We start from the raw sequence: 21,578 nt of genomic DNA, 5'->3' as shown, positions 1-21,578 counted from the left end.
CCGCTGCCTCCTCCTCCACCTCGCCTCCTCCCGCAGTCGCGAACACCCACCTCTCTTGCCGCCGCCTCATCAACCTCCTAGTCCTTGCCTCCTCCCGCAACTGCTACAAGTCTGGAGCAACCACCTTCTCTCGCAGCCGCCAAAGTTCTGAAGCTGCCACCTCTCCTCTTTAGATAAAATTTTAAATTTTCATTTTTTAATACTATTTTTAAAAACTTTTTCATTGTTTTTATGTAGTTAATAGTTAATACTTAATAATGATCTTGTTTAATTCTAGTTTAATTTTGTATGAAGAGAATACTAAATAGTTAATCTTGTTCAATTTAGTTTAATTAATTTAATTTAGTTAATTAGTCTAATTTTAGTTAATTTTAGTTTAATCATGTTCAATTTTTGTTCCATTTTATTCACTGTTCAATTTTATGGATCTAACACTGTTATTTATGTTTTTTTGTAATTTTATATGAACTTTATACATATATTTGTGAATTATCATAATTAAATAAATTTAAAAATGGGCAAACGCCTAGACGCTAGGCCCCAACTCAAACGCCTAGTCCGCCTAGCACTTTCCATAACATTGCGTACAACTAAGGTGTGGGGGTAGGAAAGGGGATAAGGGCCCGAAGATGAAAGCAAATATTCAGGAGTAGAAGTGGAGAAGATGTATAATTTGTTGTTTTCTGTTATGCGAGGCTTTTTTTTTAAATTCCCTTATGTTTTAGTTACTTGACATTAGTCAACTGAGGGTATGATTCTAATGTCAACTTCTCTAATATCATCACTAGGGAGGTGCTCTGGAAAAATATACTTTTTTATGGCAGTTACATTTAATAAATTAAAATCATGTTATTTACTTAAAAACAATAAATTTAATGGTAATATGTTAAAGTTTATCCTAAAAACGATGAAAACAACAAAAGCCTTCTCCCAAATTATTTTTGGACTCGGCTATATAAATCCTATATTGTACTCATTTTTGTTAAGGACTATTCCCTTTGTTGAGTTTACCACTAACATACCCTTCTTAATTCGATCCAACAAAGTTCTATTAGTTGCTCCTCCTTGTTCCATTAATATTAATATTATTACTTCTCCTAATCAGTGCATTTTAGTGGCCTCATTTGCATATGGCGAAAACATTTCAATTAGTTCTCTCATTTTATTCTCAATAGTACACCCTTTACCCTCCTACAAATGCAGTAATTTCTTATCTTATCTCTTATTCTATATCGACACACCCATCATGTCATTCTCATTTCTGCTACACTCATGTTTAAACATATGGTTTCTTAGTTGCTCGCATTCTTGAATTTAACTGTGGCACAAGTATATTCAATTTCATTGGTATTCTACGTTCATGAATCTAATTAGTCTAAGGGCGTATGATATCTACATTGTATTATGATACCCAAATTTGAAAAAGAATCTAGGAAACCTGCCAGGCTAGTTTTCATGTGTCTGTGTGCATGCAGGCAAGGAAAGGTTCATTCCACACATGTTCAGGACATGGCTAGAGAGTAACAGAAGGATGCACTCAGTCAACAATAAATTCACAATTGCAAAGCTAAAGTATATTGGTAGAAAGAAGAAATTAATGTTCCTTCCAAGGTACAGTGTATAAGAACTCGTACATGCAAAATAGGACAAAATTAAGACGAAGTAACCAAGTGCAATGACACACGTTTGTTGCGTGACAAGACAAACAGCCAAACAGTGAATTTTTGTGTTTCAGAAAGTCAAGTTCATACCTTGTAAAGCGACACAATTTGATGATAGAACAAATATGTCAATGATGAAAAGGACAGACAAAGGAAATTCCCAAACCTGTCAAGAAAATATGAACAGAAATGAATGAAAAGCACAAAGATGGGAATATGGAGAAGAATTCCTTTTAAAGAATACTGAATTGGAGTGAACAAATACCATAATTGCCATGAGAAATAACTTGAAGTAGCTCGAAACCAGGATAGCAAGCAAAATACCTCTGTACCTGAATGTAGTAAAAATATTTTGACGTGATTGTTGAAAATAGTAATCAGAGAAGATATATAATTCCCTCTCTTGGATGTTATTTATAATATTATAAATACAAAGAGACTTATCCCTAACCAATGTGAGACTAAACATATATAAAGAAACAACTCTCAACACTCCCCCTCAAGCTAAGCATATATATATTATACATGTTCAACTTGTAACAAATAAAGTGCACACACTCTAATCTGTGACGAGGCTTCAAACACTCAAAGTAGTCTTGATCTTCCTATCTTCACTTGGATGTCTTTAAATCATTTGATCCCCTCTAGGGCTTCACCAACCAAACGATCCTCTCCAGGATCCACCAAACAAATGATCCTTCATGCATCCATCAGCAAACGATCCTCTCTGGGATCCACCAAACAATCTTCTCAGGGATCTGATCAACAAACGATCTTCTCTTGGATCTACCAAGCAAATGATTCACTTCAAGGATTCATCAACAAACGATTCTCTCCGGGATCCACCAAACAAACAATCCCCTCAGGGATTTGATCCTTCTTTAAAGATCCATCTATGAATGATCCTTTTTTGGGGATCTAACAAATGAACTGAGAGAATGATATTCTCCAAAACGAAACCAACTGAACAATTTTCACTAAACCAAACATCAAAGCAAAGCAACGAAACGATCTCCACCAAACCAATCTCCAAAATCCAAACCAAACAAATCAGTTTTCCGCTATATCAATCACAAAGTATGTAAATCAATGGATGAACAGTATTTGGGTCAGGTCGGATGGGGCTGAAATGAACAGTGTTCCTGATGAACAGTGTCACGGCGGATAAACAATATCTTTGAACAGTGATTGGAAGTGGTGGCGACTAGGGTCGTCGGCTGTGGATAGAGGGTTAGGGTTTGATGCTGGAGGGTGGCGGCTAGGGTTTCGCTATGAGTTGCACATATTTCATGTGGGCCCCACCTCAACTCTTGCGCAGAGTAAAGTGGGGCCTCCCGAGATATTTGATAAGGTTGTTGGCTTGGATAGATAGCTGGGATTTGATGAATGATCAAGAGGATGGCTCTGATACCATGTTGAAAATAGTAATCAGAGAAGATATATAGTTCCCTCTCTTTGATGTTATTTATAATATCATAAATACAAAGAGACTTGTCTCTAACCAATGTGGGACTAAACATACATAAAGAAACAACTCTCAACAGTGATAAAGTAGCAACGCAAATTTCATATAATTTACTTAAATTATTTGAAAATGATGATTAGAAATTGGATTGAGATCATATTAAAAAGGAGGCCTGATTGTAAATCATATGTTAAATTCAAAAGGTGCATTTAGCAGCTTACTAACATCAAATTTCTAATCAGTTATAGTGCTCCAAGCCTCCAACAATTATTCAATTCTCAACTAACCCTATGGTCCCTACTCCCATAATAAATAGAAACTTGGTCAAATTCATGGTGGGAAAAGTATAAAGTTCCAGGTAAAGAGGTAACAAGGAATCCCTAATCTGACTCCTAAACCAGAAACAGAATATAACATGTCACTGTTGTACGAAGCAATATGTTTATATGAATTAAAGAGATTATCACCCACTCAATTTGTGAATCAAGAGGTTGTAGATGGTTGTACAGGCTGATGGCTGATTATAACTTAGATATCTATGCTTTAAAACAATCTAGAACCCCAGCAATTACACAAGCCCCCTAAAAGAAAAGAAAAGAAGAAAAAATGATAGACGCGAGTCCCACAAAATACACACCTGAAACAGTCCACTTAAAGATGTAGGTAAAACATAAAGGTTTTGTAATGTATACAATCATCCAAGTATAGCGTTCATCGTGCAAGCATGTGCTGGAAATATAGTATGATGACTAAAGAAATTTGTCCACGATTATGTGTCAAAATTCTCCAGAACAGATGTTCAAACATGGAAATCCCTATTATACATGCAGAACAGAATAGAAGCAATCGAGGACAAGAACCAACAAATGGAAAATATTACATAGCAGGATAGGATAGAAAATAACTTTATTATTTTACCTAGTAATCGCAAAGGTAGAATTGAGCAGAATCCTTGTGCCAAGAAATACAACAGATACAAACATTAGATTTCCCAAAGTAACATTCACAAATATCTGCATAATATTTTACAGAAACATTAGTTACAGAACATACCAAAGGGTTCAATCTAATGATAAAACATCAAGGTCACTGTATTTTCAGAGGTTCAGAAGTTAACCTCTCCACATGTCCAAATTGTCAATAAAAGTCCCTTGGATGAATCCAAATCATTTTTGCTTCCTTTCAAGATAGAAAACCTATCTTAAAATGTTAAGGTCCTTCAACAAAGCATAATGAATAGTATTATTTGGTCTAATCTGGATCTCAAGAATGAGTCATGTCAATCATAAATGGATACATGCATCTAAAAGAAAATTGATTAAACTTGACTTCCAAAGTATTCCCTGCAAATTGAAAGATGACGAAGTCTGTAAGAATACATGACTACTAAGAAAATTTGCACTGACAAATTCTGAAAATCCACTATAAAGCAGTTCCAGATAGAGTGAAGAAGTTGAAGCAGCAAAACTGGAACATATTAATTTAACTGAGAATCTTAACTTTCTCAGAATGCATCAGGGTTATCTTATTTCAGAATGTCAGAATTTTCTAGAACGTATAAAAGAAGCATGACACTTAGACAAAATATTTTGACCAATAAAAAGAAACTTAATGAGATGCTAGTCACGAAGAAAGAACTAGCAATATGCAAAAGGAAATCCTCTGCACAGTTTACAGTGACCTTCCTCCTGTGACAAATATCAACTTACATATGGAAAAAATCTCTGAAAAACTTCATTAATTTGCTCATACACTTTTTTTCTGATGTACAAATATAATCATGAAGTCAAACCTCATGTCATGTTGGTGGCATTTTTATGCTTGGAGGATACACTTTCTTATTTAATGCCTCAGAGAGTTACCGCAGCTAGCTAATCACTCTTCTAAAACCATCACATTCACGAATACTGAGAACCTCAAGTTTGCATCCCCTGCAACACCCTACACGCATGTGTTAGCAAACACCACTATTCAGTCTCCATTTGCATGCTGCAGTTTTCTTTTTCATTTTTCTTTTTGGAGTGTCATAGTGAAATGGGTGACTTCCATCCACACACACACACAAAGATGGCTGGTGTATATCCGATGATAAATAATGGTACAAGACTTCTATGTAAATATTCGTGGAGTCCTCACAGGATCAGTCTGCAAAAATTATTTCCTACTGATCTAGGCATGTGACCTACCTTAGGCTATGAAACCAGCTGAATTGCTACCTGTTATGGCTACTAGTGTTCAGTCTTCCTTATAAGTACTCAACCTTGCAAGTCAGGGCCTCCTATGCAATATCGAGGTAGGAAATTGAACCTAACTTCAATCAACAATATTATTACAAAAAATCAAGAGAATCATTAGCTCCTCCAGATATACGATACCTCTTCCAACTGTGTGATCCTTGTTTTTATTTTTCAAACCTAGCAGTCAAAAGGTATGTTCTTCTGCATGTCAGCCTGTGGATAACTTCAGATTCAATTGGTAGGAAAGAATTGCAAATAAAAATGCATGTCAGGAAGCTTAATGGTTGATAAAGGGCATAACTAATAATGTAAACATGCGTTATACAGAAAAGGCTCCAATATACAGTGGAAAACAAGAATGATGGAAACGTATACTTTGTCAATTATCTTTATATATGTTTATCAGCAGAATGATCATTATGAAAGAAAATATTGTAAAAACATAAGGAAAAATAAATAAGTTTTCAATACCTTGACATCAGAGGCTTCTAGATTGAGCATGTTGTACAGCAAATGTCGGTAAGCCTTTGTCTTGTGAAGAATCAGGTCGATCAGAAGAATCTAGAAAAATAATCGGGAATACTTAATATAAACCAATAAAAAACATAATTATTTCGCTGTTAAGCTAAAAGTAGAAATACTCTAAACTATCTGGTTATTAAATTGTCTTTGGTGAACTGGGGGTAATGACAATGCAAATACATCTCATTTAACTTTTAAGCTTTGATGAAATAGAACATGGAAATAGAAACAGAGTTAGACTTTTATTCATCCAATATTTTCTAACTTATTAGTTTCCTGGATTAAATTGTAGATCTCATATTAACAACTAACTCCGCCAGTGTTGTTTGTCAGCACTGTCTGTCCCAAGCCATGATAAAGGAAGAGGGTTGATTTAGGTAGCCGATAGCCAGCATAAAACATAGTCGGATCCACATGAAAAATAAATTATATTGTAAACTTGTTGGGGCGTCCCCACCGCGACGCGTTGCATCGACCACCCCGATGCAATGATAAGTAAACAAGGGTGGTTTGTCAGGGTGTCCCCCGGAAGCGACGCATTACATCAATGTTACCCCGGTATAATGACAAGTAAGCAATGGTGTTCTAAGAATCTACAATCCTCTAATAGGGTACCTAATAGTATTAGGCATAGACTAGAACGGTCTAAGAGGAAAAATGGTAGGAGTCTTTTATAACAAAATAGAATTATATTAGCTACTTGGAATATAAATACACTTATCGGAAAGACAATGGAATTAGTGGATGTCATGATTAGAAGAAAGATAAATATAATTTGTTTACAAGAAACTAAATGGATAGGTGAAAATCTAGAAAATTTGAAAAGACCGAATATAAACTTTGGTACACGGGAAAAGAGAAGAATAGGAATGGAGTGAGAATTCTTGTAGATAATATAATAAAAGAAAGTGTTGTAGATGTAAGAAGAGTTTGAGATAGAATAATACTAATAAAAATAGTCTTATGTGTAGAGGTTATTAATATTATTAGTACCTATGCACCACAAATAGGCTTGCCCGATAGTACTAAAAGAAAATTTTTGGGATAGTTTAGATGAATTAGTACAAGAAATCCTATTTGGAGAGAAATAACTCATAGGAGGGGATCTTAATGGGCATGTTGGTAAGCATAAAAACGGATATGAGAGGATACATGGAGGTTTCAGGTATGGAGATAAAAACGTTATGGATAAACTAATTTTAGAGTTTGCAATATCGTATGATTTGATAATAGCAAATACACTTTTTAAAAAAAAGGATGAACACTTAATAACCTATAAAAGTGGTTTTAATAATAGCCAAATAGACTTTTTTTCTTACTAGAATGGCGCATAGGTTAACATGCAAGGTTTGTAAAGTTATACCGGGAGAGAGTTTAAGTACACAACATAGATTGATGATCTTAGACATATCCTTCAAAAGTGGAGTAAAAAAACTAATGTGAACGAGAGAAGAGACTAAGAACTAAATGGTGGAATTTAAAAAGAGAGAATTTAATACATTTTAAAGATAAGATAATGAAAAAAAGATATATGGAACATAGATAATAAGACTAATATTATGTGAAATAGCATGTCTTCTTGTATTAGGAAAGTGACTAAAGATATACTACAAGAATCTAAAGGTTGTAGATTAGACGGTAAGGAGAGTTGGTGGTGAAATGTGTGCAAAAGGTTATTAGAGAGAAAAACTTTATATAAAGAATGACAAAAGTGTAGTAGGGAAAACTTAGAAAAATATAAACTAGTAAGGAAGGAAGCAAAAAGAGCGTTTGATGAGAATAAATACAAGGCTTATGAAAATTTTATAAGAAGTTAGAATCTAAGGAGGGAGAGAAAGATATACATAAGCTTGCTAAGATTAGAGAAAAGAAAAGTAGAGATTTGGTATTAAAAGTGAACATCAAAGAGTTCTAGTGAGGGACTGGGAAATAAAAGAGAGGTGGAGGGGTTACTTTTATCAATTGTTTAATGATAACCAAACAAGTGAGCAAAAGGGAAATAAAAGAGAGGTGGAGGGGTTACTTTTATCAATTGTTTAATGATAACCAAACAAGTGAGCAAAATAGAGATTTTGATGAGGGGTTACTTTTATCAATTGTTTAATGATAACCAAACAAGTGAGCAAAATAGAGATTTTGATCATATAGTGAATGATAGGAACTATAGATATTGTCCAAAAATTAGGATTAGTGAGGTTAAAGATGCTCTAAAGAAAATGAAAAGTGGACGAACCGTAGAACCGGATGATATCCCTATTAAAGTTTGAAAATGTCTTGGAGATCACTAGTAGAAATCGTTATATTGCTGACAGTAACATCCCTGACGAGTGTTTCCCGTCAGCAATATATACAATCATGACGGCATGAGCCGTCAGGAATGTAGCCTTCAACGATCGGCGTAGCCCGTCAACGATGTTAACATCGCTGACGGGAGGACATCGTTGGCAGCGATGTGTGAAATTCTTTTTTTTTTTTTTTGGGGGGGGGGTGGGGGGTATTCCCCCAAAATTACTTTTTACCTTCTCCTATCTCTCTCCTGTTAAATCTCCAGCACCCTCATCCCCGCTCCACGGCCATCGCAACCGTCGTTGCTGACCGTCGACGCATCACCGTCCCCTGCGTCATCCGCGTCTACGCCTTCACGCACAGGCCTGCGTCTACGCCTCCGCATCCGGACCGCGTCTCGACTACCGCGCCTCGCGCTACACGCTCGCACAGAGGCCATGACCGCGTCTCCGACTGCACCGCCTCGCCGCCGCCAGTTTGACGCCGTCAACCCGATCTGCTCAAGGTAATATTTTTGACTAATTTCACATTTTTATTACAATATTATGGGTACTTTGCTCCTATTATCAAAAATTGAAATCAAAAAACCTAATTATACTCACTATAGCCCCAATAGCATTATCCTAAGCATAGAATCGTAATTAAACTAATTTTTATTTTTATTCCACCTAAATCTCATATATAATACTATTTTAAGTTTGATAATCCTAACCCTAAATTTAGTTCTCATCAAATCTAATCAATTAAACTTATCTACTTAAGTATATAACCCTAATTCAACTAACTTTAACCAAAAAGTTAGCATATTTCAATCTCTAATTAACTAATTCAATTTTAATAACTTTAATCTTAACTTTAATAACTCAATAATCTACTTTAATCCTTAACTTTAATAACTCAATTAAATTTATCAACCTAATATGATCCTAATAGTAACCCTAATCACATTACCCTATGTATAGAACCCTAATTAAACTAACTTTATCCTTTTTCTTACCCTAATCTCATATATAATAGTACTAATTAAACTTTAGTTAGCCTATTCCTAATTTGATAACCCTAATTGACTAAAATTTAATTAACTAGTACTCCTAATTATTACCTTAAAGTCATTAACCAAGTCAATGACCCTCCTAATTCAACAAACTTTTACTCAAATTTGATCTTAATCCTAAATCTAATTAATTAATTTAAATATGTATAACTATAATCCTAACTCTATGAACTAACTATCGAAAATAATCCTAATACTAATGTTTATAATCCTAATCCAAAAAACATTATCCTAAGTGTAGAATCTTAAATAAACTAACGTTAACCATTACTCCTAATTTTAATTAAACTAATTTTACTTTAAATCAACCTTGGCCATTAGTCTTAACTAACCATATTAAATATTACTATAAAAATATTCAATAAAAATAAGCCTAATGTTAATAATATTATATGACTTTAGTCTATCATCCTAACTAAACTAACTTTACTCGTATTATCATTTTAATCCAATTCAAATTAAATTGGACTTTATCCTTAAATAACATTAATACAACCATGATTATATTACCATAAGTCTAAGACTCTAATTAAACTAATTTTAACATCTACTTAAAATCTACCTTACCCTAATCAAACTAATTAAACAGTGATTGTTATGACAAATCATTCTGCTGTTATTGATGCATTCAATTTAGTTAAATATATAACATTGTATTTTGTTATATATCATGATTATATGAACCAGAAGTCATTACCCCTAGTTTCCCGTCTAATAATATTGGATGTTAATCTCTTCTAACATAAACGCACGCAATTCTAGTTGGATGTGAAAATACTTTTTATATCTAAAGAGAATTACGTGAATTATATTAGGAGCATGATCTACATACAATAATTATTAGATTTGTCCGGGGAGGATTCCCCTTCTCGTACAGGTTAGGAATACAGTAGTGTATCATCTATCTTTGTATACTTTATGCATTTTTAATACTTAAAATTTTAATAACGCATATTGTATTGTTCTCCGTGTACAATAAGCGTATGTTGCTTTGTGTGTCGATCTATTATCGATCATTGATAAGCATTATAACATCCGCACAGTGTACTCGGAGAACAGCGGGTAGGTACTGCCGAAATTTTTAAGAAATAAAAACGCATAAAGTATACAAAGGTAGATGTAGACACTACTATATTCCTAATGGGATAGGTCCATTTCCTATGACAGTTGTTAAAGCGTCTTATTGAAAATATAAGCATTAGATTTTAGAAAAACATAATTTATGTTTTGGCAATTCCCCCTCGGAGATTATTATAATTTGTATTTCCTCGATGTTATTAAAAAAGTTAATATTACCCAATCATTAATTTGATGCGTTAATCATTAATTTCAGATTACCTAATTATATTTAATTTCATTAATAAAAATTATATATATTATATAGATAAGGATAGTTCCCGACAAATCAAGGATCGATATTCCTCGTATTGAGAGATGGAGAGACAGTCGATATAAAGATGAAATAAATTCTTTCATACAGTACGCCTTGGCAGACCCGCGAAAGTTAAATAGTGATGTCGTGTATTGTCCCTGCTATTGGTGTAAAAATCTGGTGTTGGAGAATAAAAGTGATTTACATAGACATCTAATATCAGGATTTATGAGGAGTATAAATATTGGACATTTCACATGGAAGGATGTCTTGAAGAAATGGAACTGACGACAGACACCGGTATGTCGAACACCGGTGCGTCTGATGGGAGGATAGATGATACACAGACGATGTTTGCTAATATGTTAATGGTTCCTAATATAAATGAAATTGAAGTGTCGATGATGTTGAAGTTGCAGGAAATGCTGAATGTGTGAATGATCCTGAGGAGCTGGCAGATAATGAAATTAATAGAAGACAATGAAAATGATCTGTATGAGGATTGCATCGAATTTACCATATTATCATTTATGCTACGACTTTTGCGTATAAAGTTCCTTAGCGGAATGACAGATAAATATTTCAATATGTTACTTCTGTTGCTGAGAAAAGTGATTCCAAATGGAAAAGAGAGCTGGAAAAGAGAGCATACCCAAAAATTATGATAACGCAGAAGATTATTTCCGTTATAGGACTTGATTACAAAAAGATCGACGCATGCCCTAATGATTGTATCCTCTACTATAAAGATAATAAAGACCTTCAGGAGTGTCCAATTTATGGAGTATCATGGTGGGTACACCGTAAAAAAATTTTAAACACAAAGGACATCAAGGTCTATGCTTAAGCAAAGGAAGATTCCAGCAAAGATCCTTCGTCATTTTCCCTTGATACCTAGACTAAAACGATAGTATATGAATAAAGAAACTGTTAAGCAAATAAGATGGCACATGGAAGAACGTATAAATGATGACAAAGTCAGACATCCGTCTGATGTAGAGGCATGGAAGCATGTGGATCGAACTTTTCCTTGGTTTGCCAATGAGTGCAAGAATGTTAGACTACGTTTGTCTAGCAACAGATTTAATCCATTTGTGATTATGAGTTTTGGGTGGTCTACATGGCATGTTGTATTAATACCTTATAACTTACCGCATTGGCTTTGTATGAAACAACCGTTTATGATACTTTCATTACTGATATCGGGCAAGCATGCACCAGGCAATGACATAAATGTGTTTTTATAATCGCTAATTGATGAGTTAAAACAACTCTGGACTGAAAGAGTTATGACATATGATACTCATGCAAAGCAGACTTTCAGACTAGGTAGTATTTTACTATGGACAATAAATAATTTTTCAACCTATGTGAATCTATCAGGTTGGTCTATAAAGGGAGCATATGCTTATCCAATGTGTGATCCAGAATTCAAAGGTATTCATCTGCAACGCAGTTGAAAGTTTTGTTATTGGTTTAACAGAAGGTAGTTGAACCCTAAACACAGATATAAAACAAAAAAATAGAGCAAGTTTTTTGATGGGACTGTTGAGAAGAGAGATCATCCTCGTCCATTAAGTGGAGATCAGATTGTGCATTTGCTTGAGAAGTTCTCTAATGTCAGATTTGGAAAGAAGCGCTATTCGAAGAAGATTTATTTGGAGTAAAGAACTTGCGTATTAACAAAAGGATAGCGAAATGAATGAGACAAACACAAGTGGTGAGTGATGGGACTGAAGTCGTAAAATTGCCCTCAGGATGGACAAAATTTAGCGTTTTCTTTCAATTACTTTATTGGAAAGAGCTAAAAATACGACACGACTTGGACGTCATGTACATTAAAAAAATATTTACGATAATCTTTTATCAACACTATTGCAAGATGCTAATAAATCAAAGGATGATCTACGAGCTCGTCAAGATCTAATTGCATTGAACATTAGAGGAATTGCAACCAAAAAATGTCGGAATTGAGTTGCCTGCCTCTCGTATTACGATGTCGAAGATTAAGATGTAAATATTTTATTAAGTCCTCAAATCAATGAAGTTACCAGAGGGTTACTCCGCAAACATATCGAACAATGTTCAGGTGCAAGAAAGGAAAATATTAGGACTTAAAACTCATGATTATCACGTGTTTCTTCATCAATTGCTCCCAGTGGCATTATGCAGTACTATGTAGAATAAAAAAGCAGTGAAGGTTATAATTAATTTTTATGGATTTTTCAGAAAGCTTTGTTCTAAAGTTATAGACGTCGGTGATTTTGAAAAACTTGGAGAAATTATTTCGAAAACACTTTGTGAAATGAAGATGCTCTTTCCTCCATCTTTTTTCACAGTAATGGTTCATCTTACACAACATCTTGCAGAGAAGGCTGTAATAGCAAGACCAGTCCATTATCGTTGGATGTATCCAATAGAGAGGTTAGTATTTGAAAAACATGAATCTTTACCTATCAATATTTACATCTACTACTGTTAATATCTTTACATTTATACTTGATAAATTATCATTTTCTTAGATATTTAGGTTCAATGAAGCACTAATTTCATAATAAAGCTCGTCCAGAAGGTTCAATGGCTGAAAGTTACGTGAGAAACGAGTCTCTTATTTGCCTCACGTTATATGAGGGGAACAAACTGTACTTCAAGCACCTGTTAATAATAAAGATAACACAGTTCTATATCCTCGGGGAATGAACAAAAATTATTCTAACCTATTGTTAGATCAAGCTTATGCATACGTATTAAACAATCTTGAAATCTTCTCAGAGTACAGAAGGTAAAATATCACATAAAAGTTTGAATACCACTAACTAGTAAATTAAACTACTTTGACAATAATAATATATTTATTGCATTGCTAGGCAACATCAGGAAACTAAAGAATGAAATTACGGGTAGTACAGCAGTACATGACATCAAAGAAAGACATATGAAGGAATTCCTTGTTTGGATGAAGAATGAAGTAAATATTGTTAAATTTAGTCGTATTATCATTTTCATTAAATAATTTAGTAATTGTTGATTTAATAGTTTCTTTATTGTCTATTTTTAGATCCACGAACAACTTGTCCTTAATAACCAAATATCAGAAAAAGTGAAGGTTCACGCACGTCCTTACTATGTCGTAAACTAATATGGTGAATATCGTGTTAATGGGTATAAATTTTACACAATGGATGTTGATGATACGAAGGTTACCTAGAACAGTGGTGTCATGACTACCTTCTCACGAGAATGTTTCTCAAACAGAAGAGATTAGAATCCAGTTGAAAATAATATAACATATTATGGACGGTTGGAAGATATGGTGGAGATATTTTACGGCTATGGTGGTCCAAATAAACATAAATACATGATGTTTATGATTCGTTGGTGTTTTGCAAAAACTCAAAAGGATTCTTTTGGATTTATAATTGTCAATCTCGATAAAGAAATAGATAATGATGAAAAATTCATGTTTACATTTCAGGTGGGACAATGTTTCTATGTGAAAAATCCTACAGTTAAAGACGAGTGGGTTGTCCTATACAAGGATCCTAAATCTTATATTTAACATTCTACCGATGAAGATGGTGATGAGAGCTATATAGACAATTTCAATGAGCAAAATGCAGCTATCGATGAATTCTCATACCCTCAAAACGTAGTGTTTGATACGGATGCTCCAACGACTCGGACTGACATTCCAAATATTATCACAGACATTAACAGGAGCTAAGAATTAACTAGTTGAAGTAACGTCTTCATTTAACATTTTTTAGTTTGTAAATTATAAAATGAAAACTTTATATTATCACTACGATGTATCTTATTTACCTTTTGAACAATATAAATGACATATAAATATATAATATCTTCTTTTGCATATTCAACTTGCAGATGCCTAAAGGCTTGCTGTGAAATGAAAAGTTTAATATCGCAATAATATATCTTGATTTTATTTTGGCCAATCTAAATTGCATATTGATATATAATATATTGTTTTGCATATTTACTCAACTTGCATATGTCTAAAAACTTGAGTAGGAGGGGCTATTCAAAAGCCCCGGTCATGACCGACCCACCAAGGAAGAGCCAGCATGAGCGAGCATCATCTCCAGATCATAGGTATAACTTAATTTAAGTATTTATCATTCATGATAAATGAAAATAATAACTTATTTTTTTATTTCTTTAGGTAAGAGCGAGGATGAGTCATCGTCCATACCATTGCATGCAGAGCCTCCAGTCCTTCAAGCATACATTCCTGGGATTGAGCGTGGGCCTTTACCAGCATTTACAGAGGGGTACGATCTCAAGCAGATGCAGAAGTATAAATTGGCTAAAAACGGTTGGATGATTAAACGTCGCAAATTGATGATATACTAGTTGATGCTACAGCTAAAATCAGACAGAGATTTGGTAAATTGACTTATAATTTTATATTTTTTAGCTACTATAGATACCCTAAATGCTTGTCTAATATTATAATGCATAACAAATATTTTTCCATTATTGTAGGAGATAAGCTTTTCAAGAAAAAAAGGACGCAAAGGAAGTGAGTTTAAAAAGAAATTACCATTGGATGGCTTTCGTGCAATTTTAAGGTGGGGACACAGCAGGATTCCCACCAAGCAATGGGCTAACAACTTCACCTCATATCTTGGATGCTTAGTACGGAAAAGTGATTGTCTTAATCCATATTACAAGGCTGAGGAGCAGCTCTTTCATGTCTTGGAGAGTATATATCGAGATTGTTAGGTAAATTAAACTGTTATTTTTTAATTATTTTACCTATCTAATCGATTGGTCTTACTTAACTGTATGTCTATAATTAGAGATATTTCAACATCGAAGACAATCACGTAGGGTGGGATTTTTTGTTTGGATACATGGAAAAATTCAAGCATGCTCTTCGAGAGTGGAGACATGAGATAAAGAAGAAATGTTTTGAAAGTTACAGTGTGAACTGGGAGAGGATCTACAAGCGAGATCCGAGGATTGGCCCAGATCATTTAGCTGCACTTATAGTATTATGGGGTCAGGAGGATCACCAAGTAAATATATATAAATGCATAATTTTCAAGGAAACCAAAAGCTTTAAGCTAGTACAGATGATTAGTTAGATGCCATTTGAATATTTAAATTGAGTTTATGCTTATAAAGCAAAGAAATTTAAAAAAAATAGGTTATTACTGTGCAAATGTTGTTATATTAATAGAAATTGCATACCAAAAAATTATTTATCTGAATATAGTGCTATATTTCGTTGTATATTATAGATTGTACTAAAATTCTTTGTTATTATTGAAGAAAAAATGTCAGAGAAATCAACAAAACCAATTGAGGAAAGATTATGATCATCATACGGGGACTACTTCATTTGCCCAGAATGAGGATCAATTTTGTAGGACAACAGTATAAAATATTTTAATCTTCTATATATATTCTCTCTGTTTCCAATAATATTTGATAAATGAAACTAATAAATAAATTTATAAATCTCAGAACGCCCCATTTATCTCGCTTCACGAACTGCATAAGAGGACGATGGTTTACTTTAAGAAGGGGTATGATGACGATGAGGAGAAGAAGAAAAAGCTACAACTAGCCCAAAATATGCAAGTAGTTTAATGGTGTATTTACTTTCACTCTATCCGAATGAATTACATAATACTAAAACTAATCTTGAAGGTTTACATTATCTTTATTATTGAAATGCCAATTCGTATATTCATCTTTTTTGTCTCTTAGAAAGCATTAGAAAACACATATGTTGAGGTTGTTGAACAAAGCCAGGAGCCCCTAACTGGAGAGGAGAATTATATTGTGAGCCATTTAGTTTGTGGACTTCCCAAAAATGGGAGGATCAGGTGGATGGAAGTGGGAACTCGGAGGTTGTTTACACCATTCCAGCCTCCGTCGATCTCAACACCATCGACGATGCCCTCAGGGGTACCCTCTTATATGCCGCAGGAGGACTACACTCAGCAGGCAATGCAACTTGTTACATCAGTGATGAATATTTTGGATGGTCATATTGCCGAGTTGTGGAAGGATATTCAAGAGGAGCTTATGCGAGTGATCCACCCTACTGCTACTTCTGCGATGGTTTCCAGACAAATAATGAAATCTTGAAGACGTCGGATTCCTACTCGATTGCAAACGCAGATTATGAACTTTTTGGCCTCTCAAAAGGCATTTACCGATAACGAAGAGAGTAATAGACATGTATACTTATTTATATACGTAAAACATGATTATACACACAAGATTAAATGCGTAAGTCTAAATTTAGATTATTTTGTTTTTAGAATGAAGATGATGTCATTGGGGGCACGAGTCGGGGGGATGGAGCCGTCGGTGGCAATGTGGATGATGGCAATGCGGATGACCTGACTTAGTGAGTTTTTATTTTTATTTTTATTTTATTTTTTTTGTATCTTAAACATCTTTATATGGAAGATTATGATATGTTTGTATGCTTTATATCCACAAACTCTTATTTATTGAAACTGTGAGATATATGTGGGTATGGATATGGATCTTTTATGGATGCTTGTTTATGTGGGTATGTATGTGCGTACGATATATGTGGATATAGATATTTTATGAGATGTATAGGAAATTATCATATTATTTTTTGCGGATTGTTATTTGTGAAGTTTGGATTGTGAAAATTTTGAATGTAGGGTGTGGATATATGTGAGATGTTAGTTATGAAATGTGAAATTTGAATGTATGTGAGTTAAATGTTTGTGAATTTTGAATTGTTAAAATTTCGAATGTAGTGTGTGGATGTATGGGAGATACTAATTATGGAAAGTGCACGAAATTTGTGAAATTTGAACGTATGCGAGATGGTTGTGGAGATTGTTGTGAAATTTGGATGCATATATTTCGAATGTAGGCAAGGATTGTATACATGAAATTTTGCATGAAATAAGCATAATTTCTTTTGCTGATTATATAACGATCCCTAACGGGCATGCCGTTAGGGATACATATCGCTGACGGTTGTCCCGTCGGGGATGTACATAATATCCCAGACGGGCTTGCCGTCAGCGTTGTTTATTCCTGATGAAAATTATACACATCCCGACGGCGTGGCCGTCAGGGATGTTTATCCCTGACGGCGTGCCCGTCAGGGATGTTTATCCCTGACGGCGTGCCCGTCAGGGATGTGATGCACATCCCCGACGGGATTGTCGTCAGCGATATTTTCACATCCCTGACGGGACCGTCGTCAGCGATATTTTCACATCTCTGACAGCGCCCGCCGTCAGGGAAGATGACGTCATTAATGCTTATTCCTGACGGCGGCCCGTCAGGGATGTTTCTTCCCTGACAGGACTTTTACTGACAGCGTATCATTGACGAGAAGCCGTCAAGGATACGTATCCCTGACGGGAAATTTAACATCCCTGACGGGAAAGCCCGTCAAAGATGCCCATTTTTTTACTAGTGGATATAGGCTTAGGATGGTTAACTAAACTATTTAATAAAATTATTAAGATGAAAAGAATATTGGATAAGTGTAGGATTAGTACTTTGATACCGACATATAAAAATAAAAGGGATATACAAAGTTAATCAAATTATCGAGGTATAAAATTCATGAGTCATACTATAAAACTTTGGGAGAGGGTAATTGAGCAAAGACTAAGAAAAGAGACATGTATATCTAAAAAACAATTTGATTTTATGTCTGGGAGATCAACTATGAAACCTATACATATTTTGAGATGGTTGATGGAGAGATATAGAGATAAGAGAAATGATTTACATATGATTTTTATCGGTCTAGAGAAAGCTTATAATAGAGTACCTAGAGAGGTAATGTCGTGGATGTTAGAAAAGAAACATGTATCTAGTATATATATTGATGTGATTAAAGAAATGTATGATAGAGTAACAACTACAGTAAGAACTAATGAAGGAGAGACTAAACTATTTCCTATTACCATAGATTTACACTAATGTCAGCGTTAAGTTTTTATCTTTTTACATTAGTTATGGACCAACTTACTAAGCATATTCAGGATAAAATCACATGGTGCATGTTATTTGCTGCTAATATAGTATTAGTTGATGAAACTAGAAGATGCATTATTTCTAAAGTAGAAAGATAGATATAAGATCTCGAGTCTAAAGGTTTTAGAATTAGTAGAACAAAACAGAATATATTGAATGAATTTTTAGTAAAACTAAGAAAGAAAGATAGTCTATAGTACATATCGATGGCCAAAAAATAACTAAAACTAATCATTTTCACTATTTAGAATCTATCATTAGACATGATCTTGAGATAGAGGATGATGTTGTGCATCAAATCAAATCGGGATGGTTGAGATGGAGGAGTGCTTGGGAGTCTTATGTGATCATAGATTACTAATGAAACTAAAAGGAAAATTCTATATGACGGTTATAAGACCAACTACGCTTTATGGATCAAAATGTTGGACAATTAAAAAACATGTTTAAAAAATGAGTGTAGCAAAAATGAGAATGTTGTGATGGTCTTGTGGGTATACATTAAAAGATAGAATAAGAAATCAGTACATCCGTAATAAATTAGAGTTTGCGCCTATTGAGGATAAAATGAGAAAGAATAAATTAAAATGGTTTGGTTATGTACAACAGAAACCCCTTAGTGTACTGATTAGAAAAAGTGATAATATTAGTGTTAATGGGGCTAGGAGATCTAGAGGATAACCTAGAATGACATGATTAGAAGCAATTAAGAAAGATATGATTAAGACTAACTTAACGGAGGAAATGACCCGTAATAAAATAAAATGGAAAAATAGGATTCATGTAGCCAATCTTAAACATTTGGGATAAAGACTTGGTGGTGATTGTTGTTGTATCTCATATTAACAACTACATTTTTAAAACAACTACGATATTTTTAAGTAAAGATAAAGTAATAGGTTTGTCAGTCTGGTTCACGAACAATGGTAGCCTAGTTAGAGAAAGATAAGCTCATAAAGCATCAAATATGATAAGAAGAGGATTCCTCATAACACATAACAAAAGTCTACATTAATAGCTATGTGATGAAACTTCCACACTGGAAAATGGCCCAACCAAAAGGATCACATGAATGCAGCATTGAGATAAAAGCAAATGGAATAGGTACTCCTCGAATATTATCACGCCACTTCTTATTCCAACTTCTCTCCATCATCCTTTGTCCCAATGAGAACTCAAAATGATTTTCTTGGAATCCTTGTTCTTGGCTCGGTTGGTCAACCTCGCCAGTCGCCCTTGACAAATGTGCAGGGGCTCGAGGAAACTATCTACTCACCAGTGTCCTCCAGTGTCTACAAACAATTTCATATAGCTTCAAATCCATATTATCTTCCTAATGATATTCAGTGTTTGGCTCCAGGAAACTATCTACTCACGAGTGTCCTCCAGTGTCTAGAAACAGTTTCATATAGCTTCAAATCTATATTATGTCCCTAATGATATTCAGTGTTTTTTTATTAAGAGGGAAAAGGGGAAAAGGAACTCAAATAGATCACAGTGAATTTTCAAAACCTAATTGGCACATACAGAATAATGGAAATTTCAATTGGTAACTAAATTGCACCAACCAGTCACAGTAATAAATAATGCAACAATCTGACTACCAAAGATATTCACAATTTTACACAGAAATATATAAAATAACAAAAAAAAAATTCTCAAAAGCACAAGAAAATTTCGCCTACCATGAATTCACATTCAATGTAGGGATCAGCTACCACCTTGCAACTCTCCTAAACAATAGAAAAACAAGCCAAAATTAGCAATTTAATAATTGATCGAATATTCAATTTGTCAGCATCTAAAGAACAAGAGAAGGGAGAATATTTACACATTTCATCAACCGAATATTTCCAGGTGAGTACTGCACAAAGAGCCTCTCAATTCCCCATCCGCAGTTTACACAGCGCAGATCCAACACTTGCTCTCCATTGGGATTCATCCCCACTTTCAGTCCAAACTTTACACTTTAGACCCTAGAGAGGAAGAGAGGGAATATCTCGAGGAGCTCGATAGAAGATAAATTCCTAAAAAGGACATAACCCTAAGGCGGTCGAGGTAGCACATAATATCAATGAACTTATCAAAATAACTTAGCATGAATATATATGTGATCACAATATAACATGAGCTTGTAAAAATAACATGAGCTTATATAAAATGATTGAAAAGAACACAATATAAAGTCATCACATTTCCGATATATAAAGGTTACCAAAACATCAAACATTACGTGTATGTTCTTACAAAAGTTTGAAATGATTAATGGAAAATTTTTACGTGACAACAACGACAAAAAAATTATCCTATAATTATTTAAAATCAAATGATTAAGATTATTTGTTTATAATATAATTTATATTCTTAATTGCTTAAAATATAAAATATAATTCCTAATTAAGACCTAATAATTAGAGTTGTGAGGAAGCCTGTTATCTTTTAAGGATGTAACAATTAAATCATAATTTCAACCTAATAGCCAAAAAATCCGATTTAACTATTCAATTATTCAACTACACGTAATAAAAAAATTCCAAATTTAATTAGTCATAAAATTTTCATATTTAATAAAATAGTTGATATTTTTTACAAACTAATTAATAATCCTTAATTGATTAGAACTTCTAATGTGATTATAAATTACAAAACTATGGAAACATGTAGAGAAATACATCAATGACAAGGGGGGAAATAACATAGATTAAGGAATCTATTTACGAGAGTGAAATTAGAGCTCAATAAATGATGAAAATGCGAAAATAATTAGCAAAAAAATTATTAACCGAGAAAATAAAGGTACCTGAGGTCATGGATGGCGCCGGAGGAGTTGATCAAGTCGGAGAAGATGACAAAGGTGGAGACGATGCGCCGGAGGGGAAGAGGACCAGAGAGGGGCAGAGAAATAAAAAAGAGGGAGAGACAGAGAGAGGCGGAGAAAAAATTAGGGCCTCGAGAAGAGACG

At 34.0% G+C, this 21,578-nt stretch overlaps 1 protein-coding gene across 8 annotated transcripts in view; it reads right to left on the bottom strand.

The window, feature by feature from the left end:
• LOC109840530 (protein arv1 homolog) overlaps positions 1 to 21,557 on the bottom strand; it is a 26,249-nt gene extending 4,692 nt beyond the window's left edge. For 2 of the 8 annotated variants that reach the window (XM_020409198.1, XM_020409199.1), the window contains exons 1-9: positions 21,417 to 21,557; positions 20,448 to 20,660; positions 20,302 to 20,349; positions 5,835 to 5,924; positions 4,424 to 4,469; positions 4,244 to 4,326; positions 4,045 to 4,139; positions 1,927 to 1,993; positions 1,752 to 1,827 (exon numbers count right to left, since the gene is read on the bottom strand). In XM_020409198.1, the coding sequence (XP_020264787.1) occupies positions 1,752 to 1,827; positions 1,927 to 1,993; positions 4,045 to 4,139; positions 4,244 to 4,326; positions 4,424 to 4,469; positions 5,835 to 5,924; positions 20,302 to 20,349; positions 20,448 to 20,558 (616 nt within the window). In that variant the 5' untranslated portion in view covers positions 20,559 to 20,660; positions 21,417 to 21,557. Of the gene's footprint in view, positions 1 to 1,751; positions 1,828 to 1,926; positions 1,994 to 4,044; positions 4,140 to 4,243; positions 4,327 to 4,423; positions 4,470 to 5,834; positions 5,925 to 20,301; positions 20,350 to 20,447; positions 20,661 to 21,416 lie in introns of those variants that run through there. The other 6 variants (XM_020409204.1, XM_020409203.1, XM_020409201.1 and 3 more) reach the window with 5 other exon arrangements.

This window comes from Asparagus officinalis, chromosome 5, assembly GCF_001876935.1.
Source record: "Asparagus officinalis chromosome 5, Aspof.V1, whole genome shotgun sequence".
Classification (NCBI taxonomy): domain Eukaryota; kingdom Viridiplantae; phylum Streptophyta; class Magnoliopsida; order Asparagales; family Asparagaceae; genus Asparagus; species Asparagus officinalis.
This window is presented reverse-complemented; position numbering and strand designations above follow the sequence as displayed.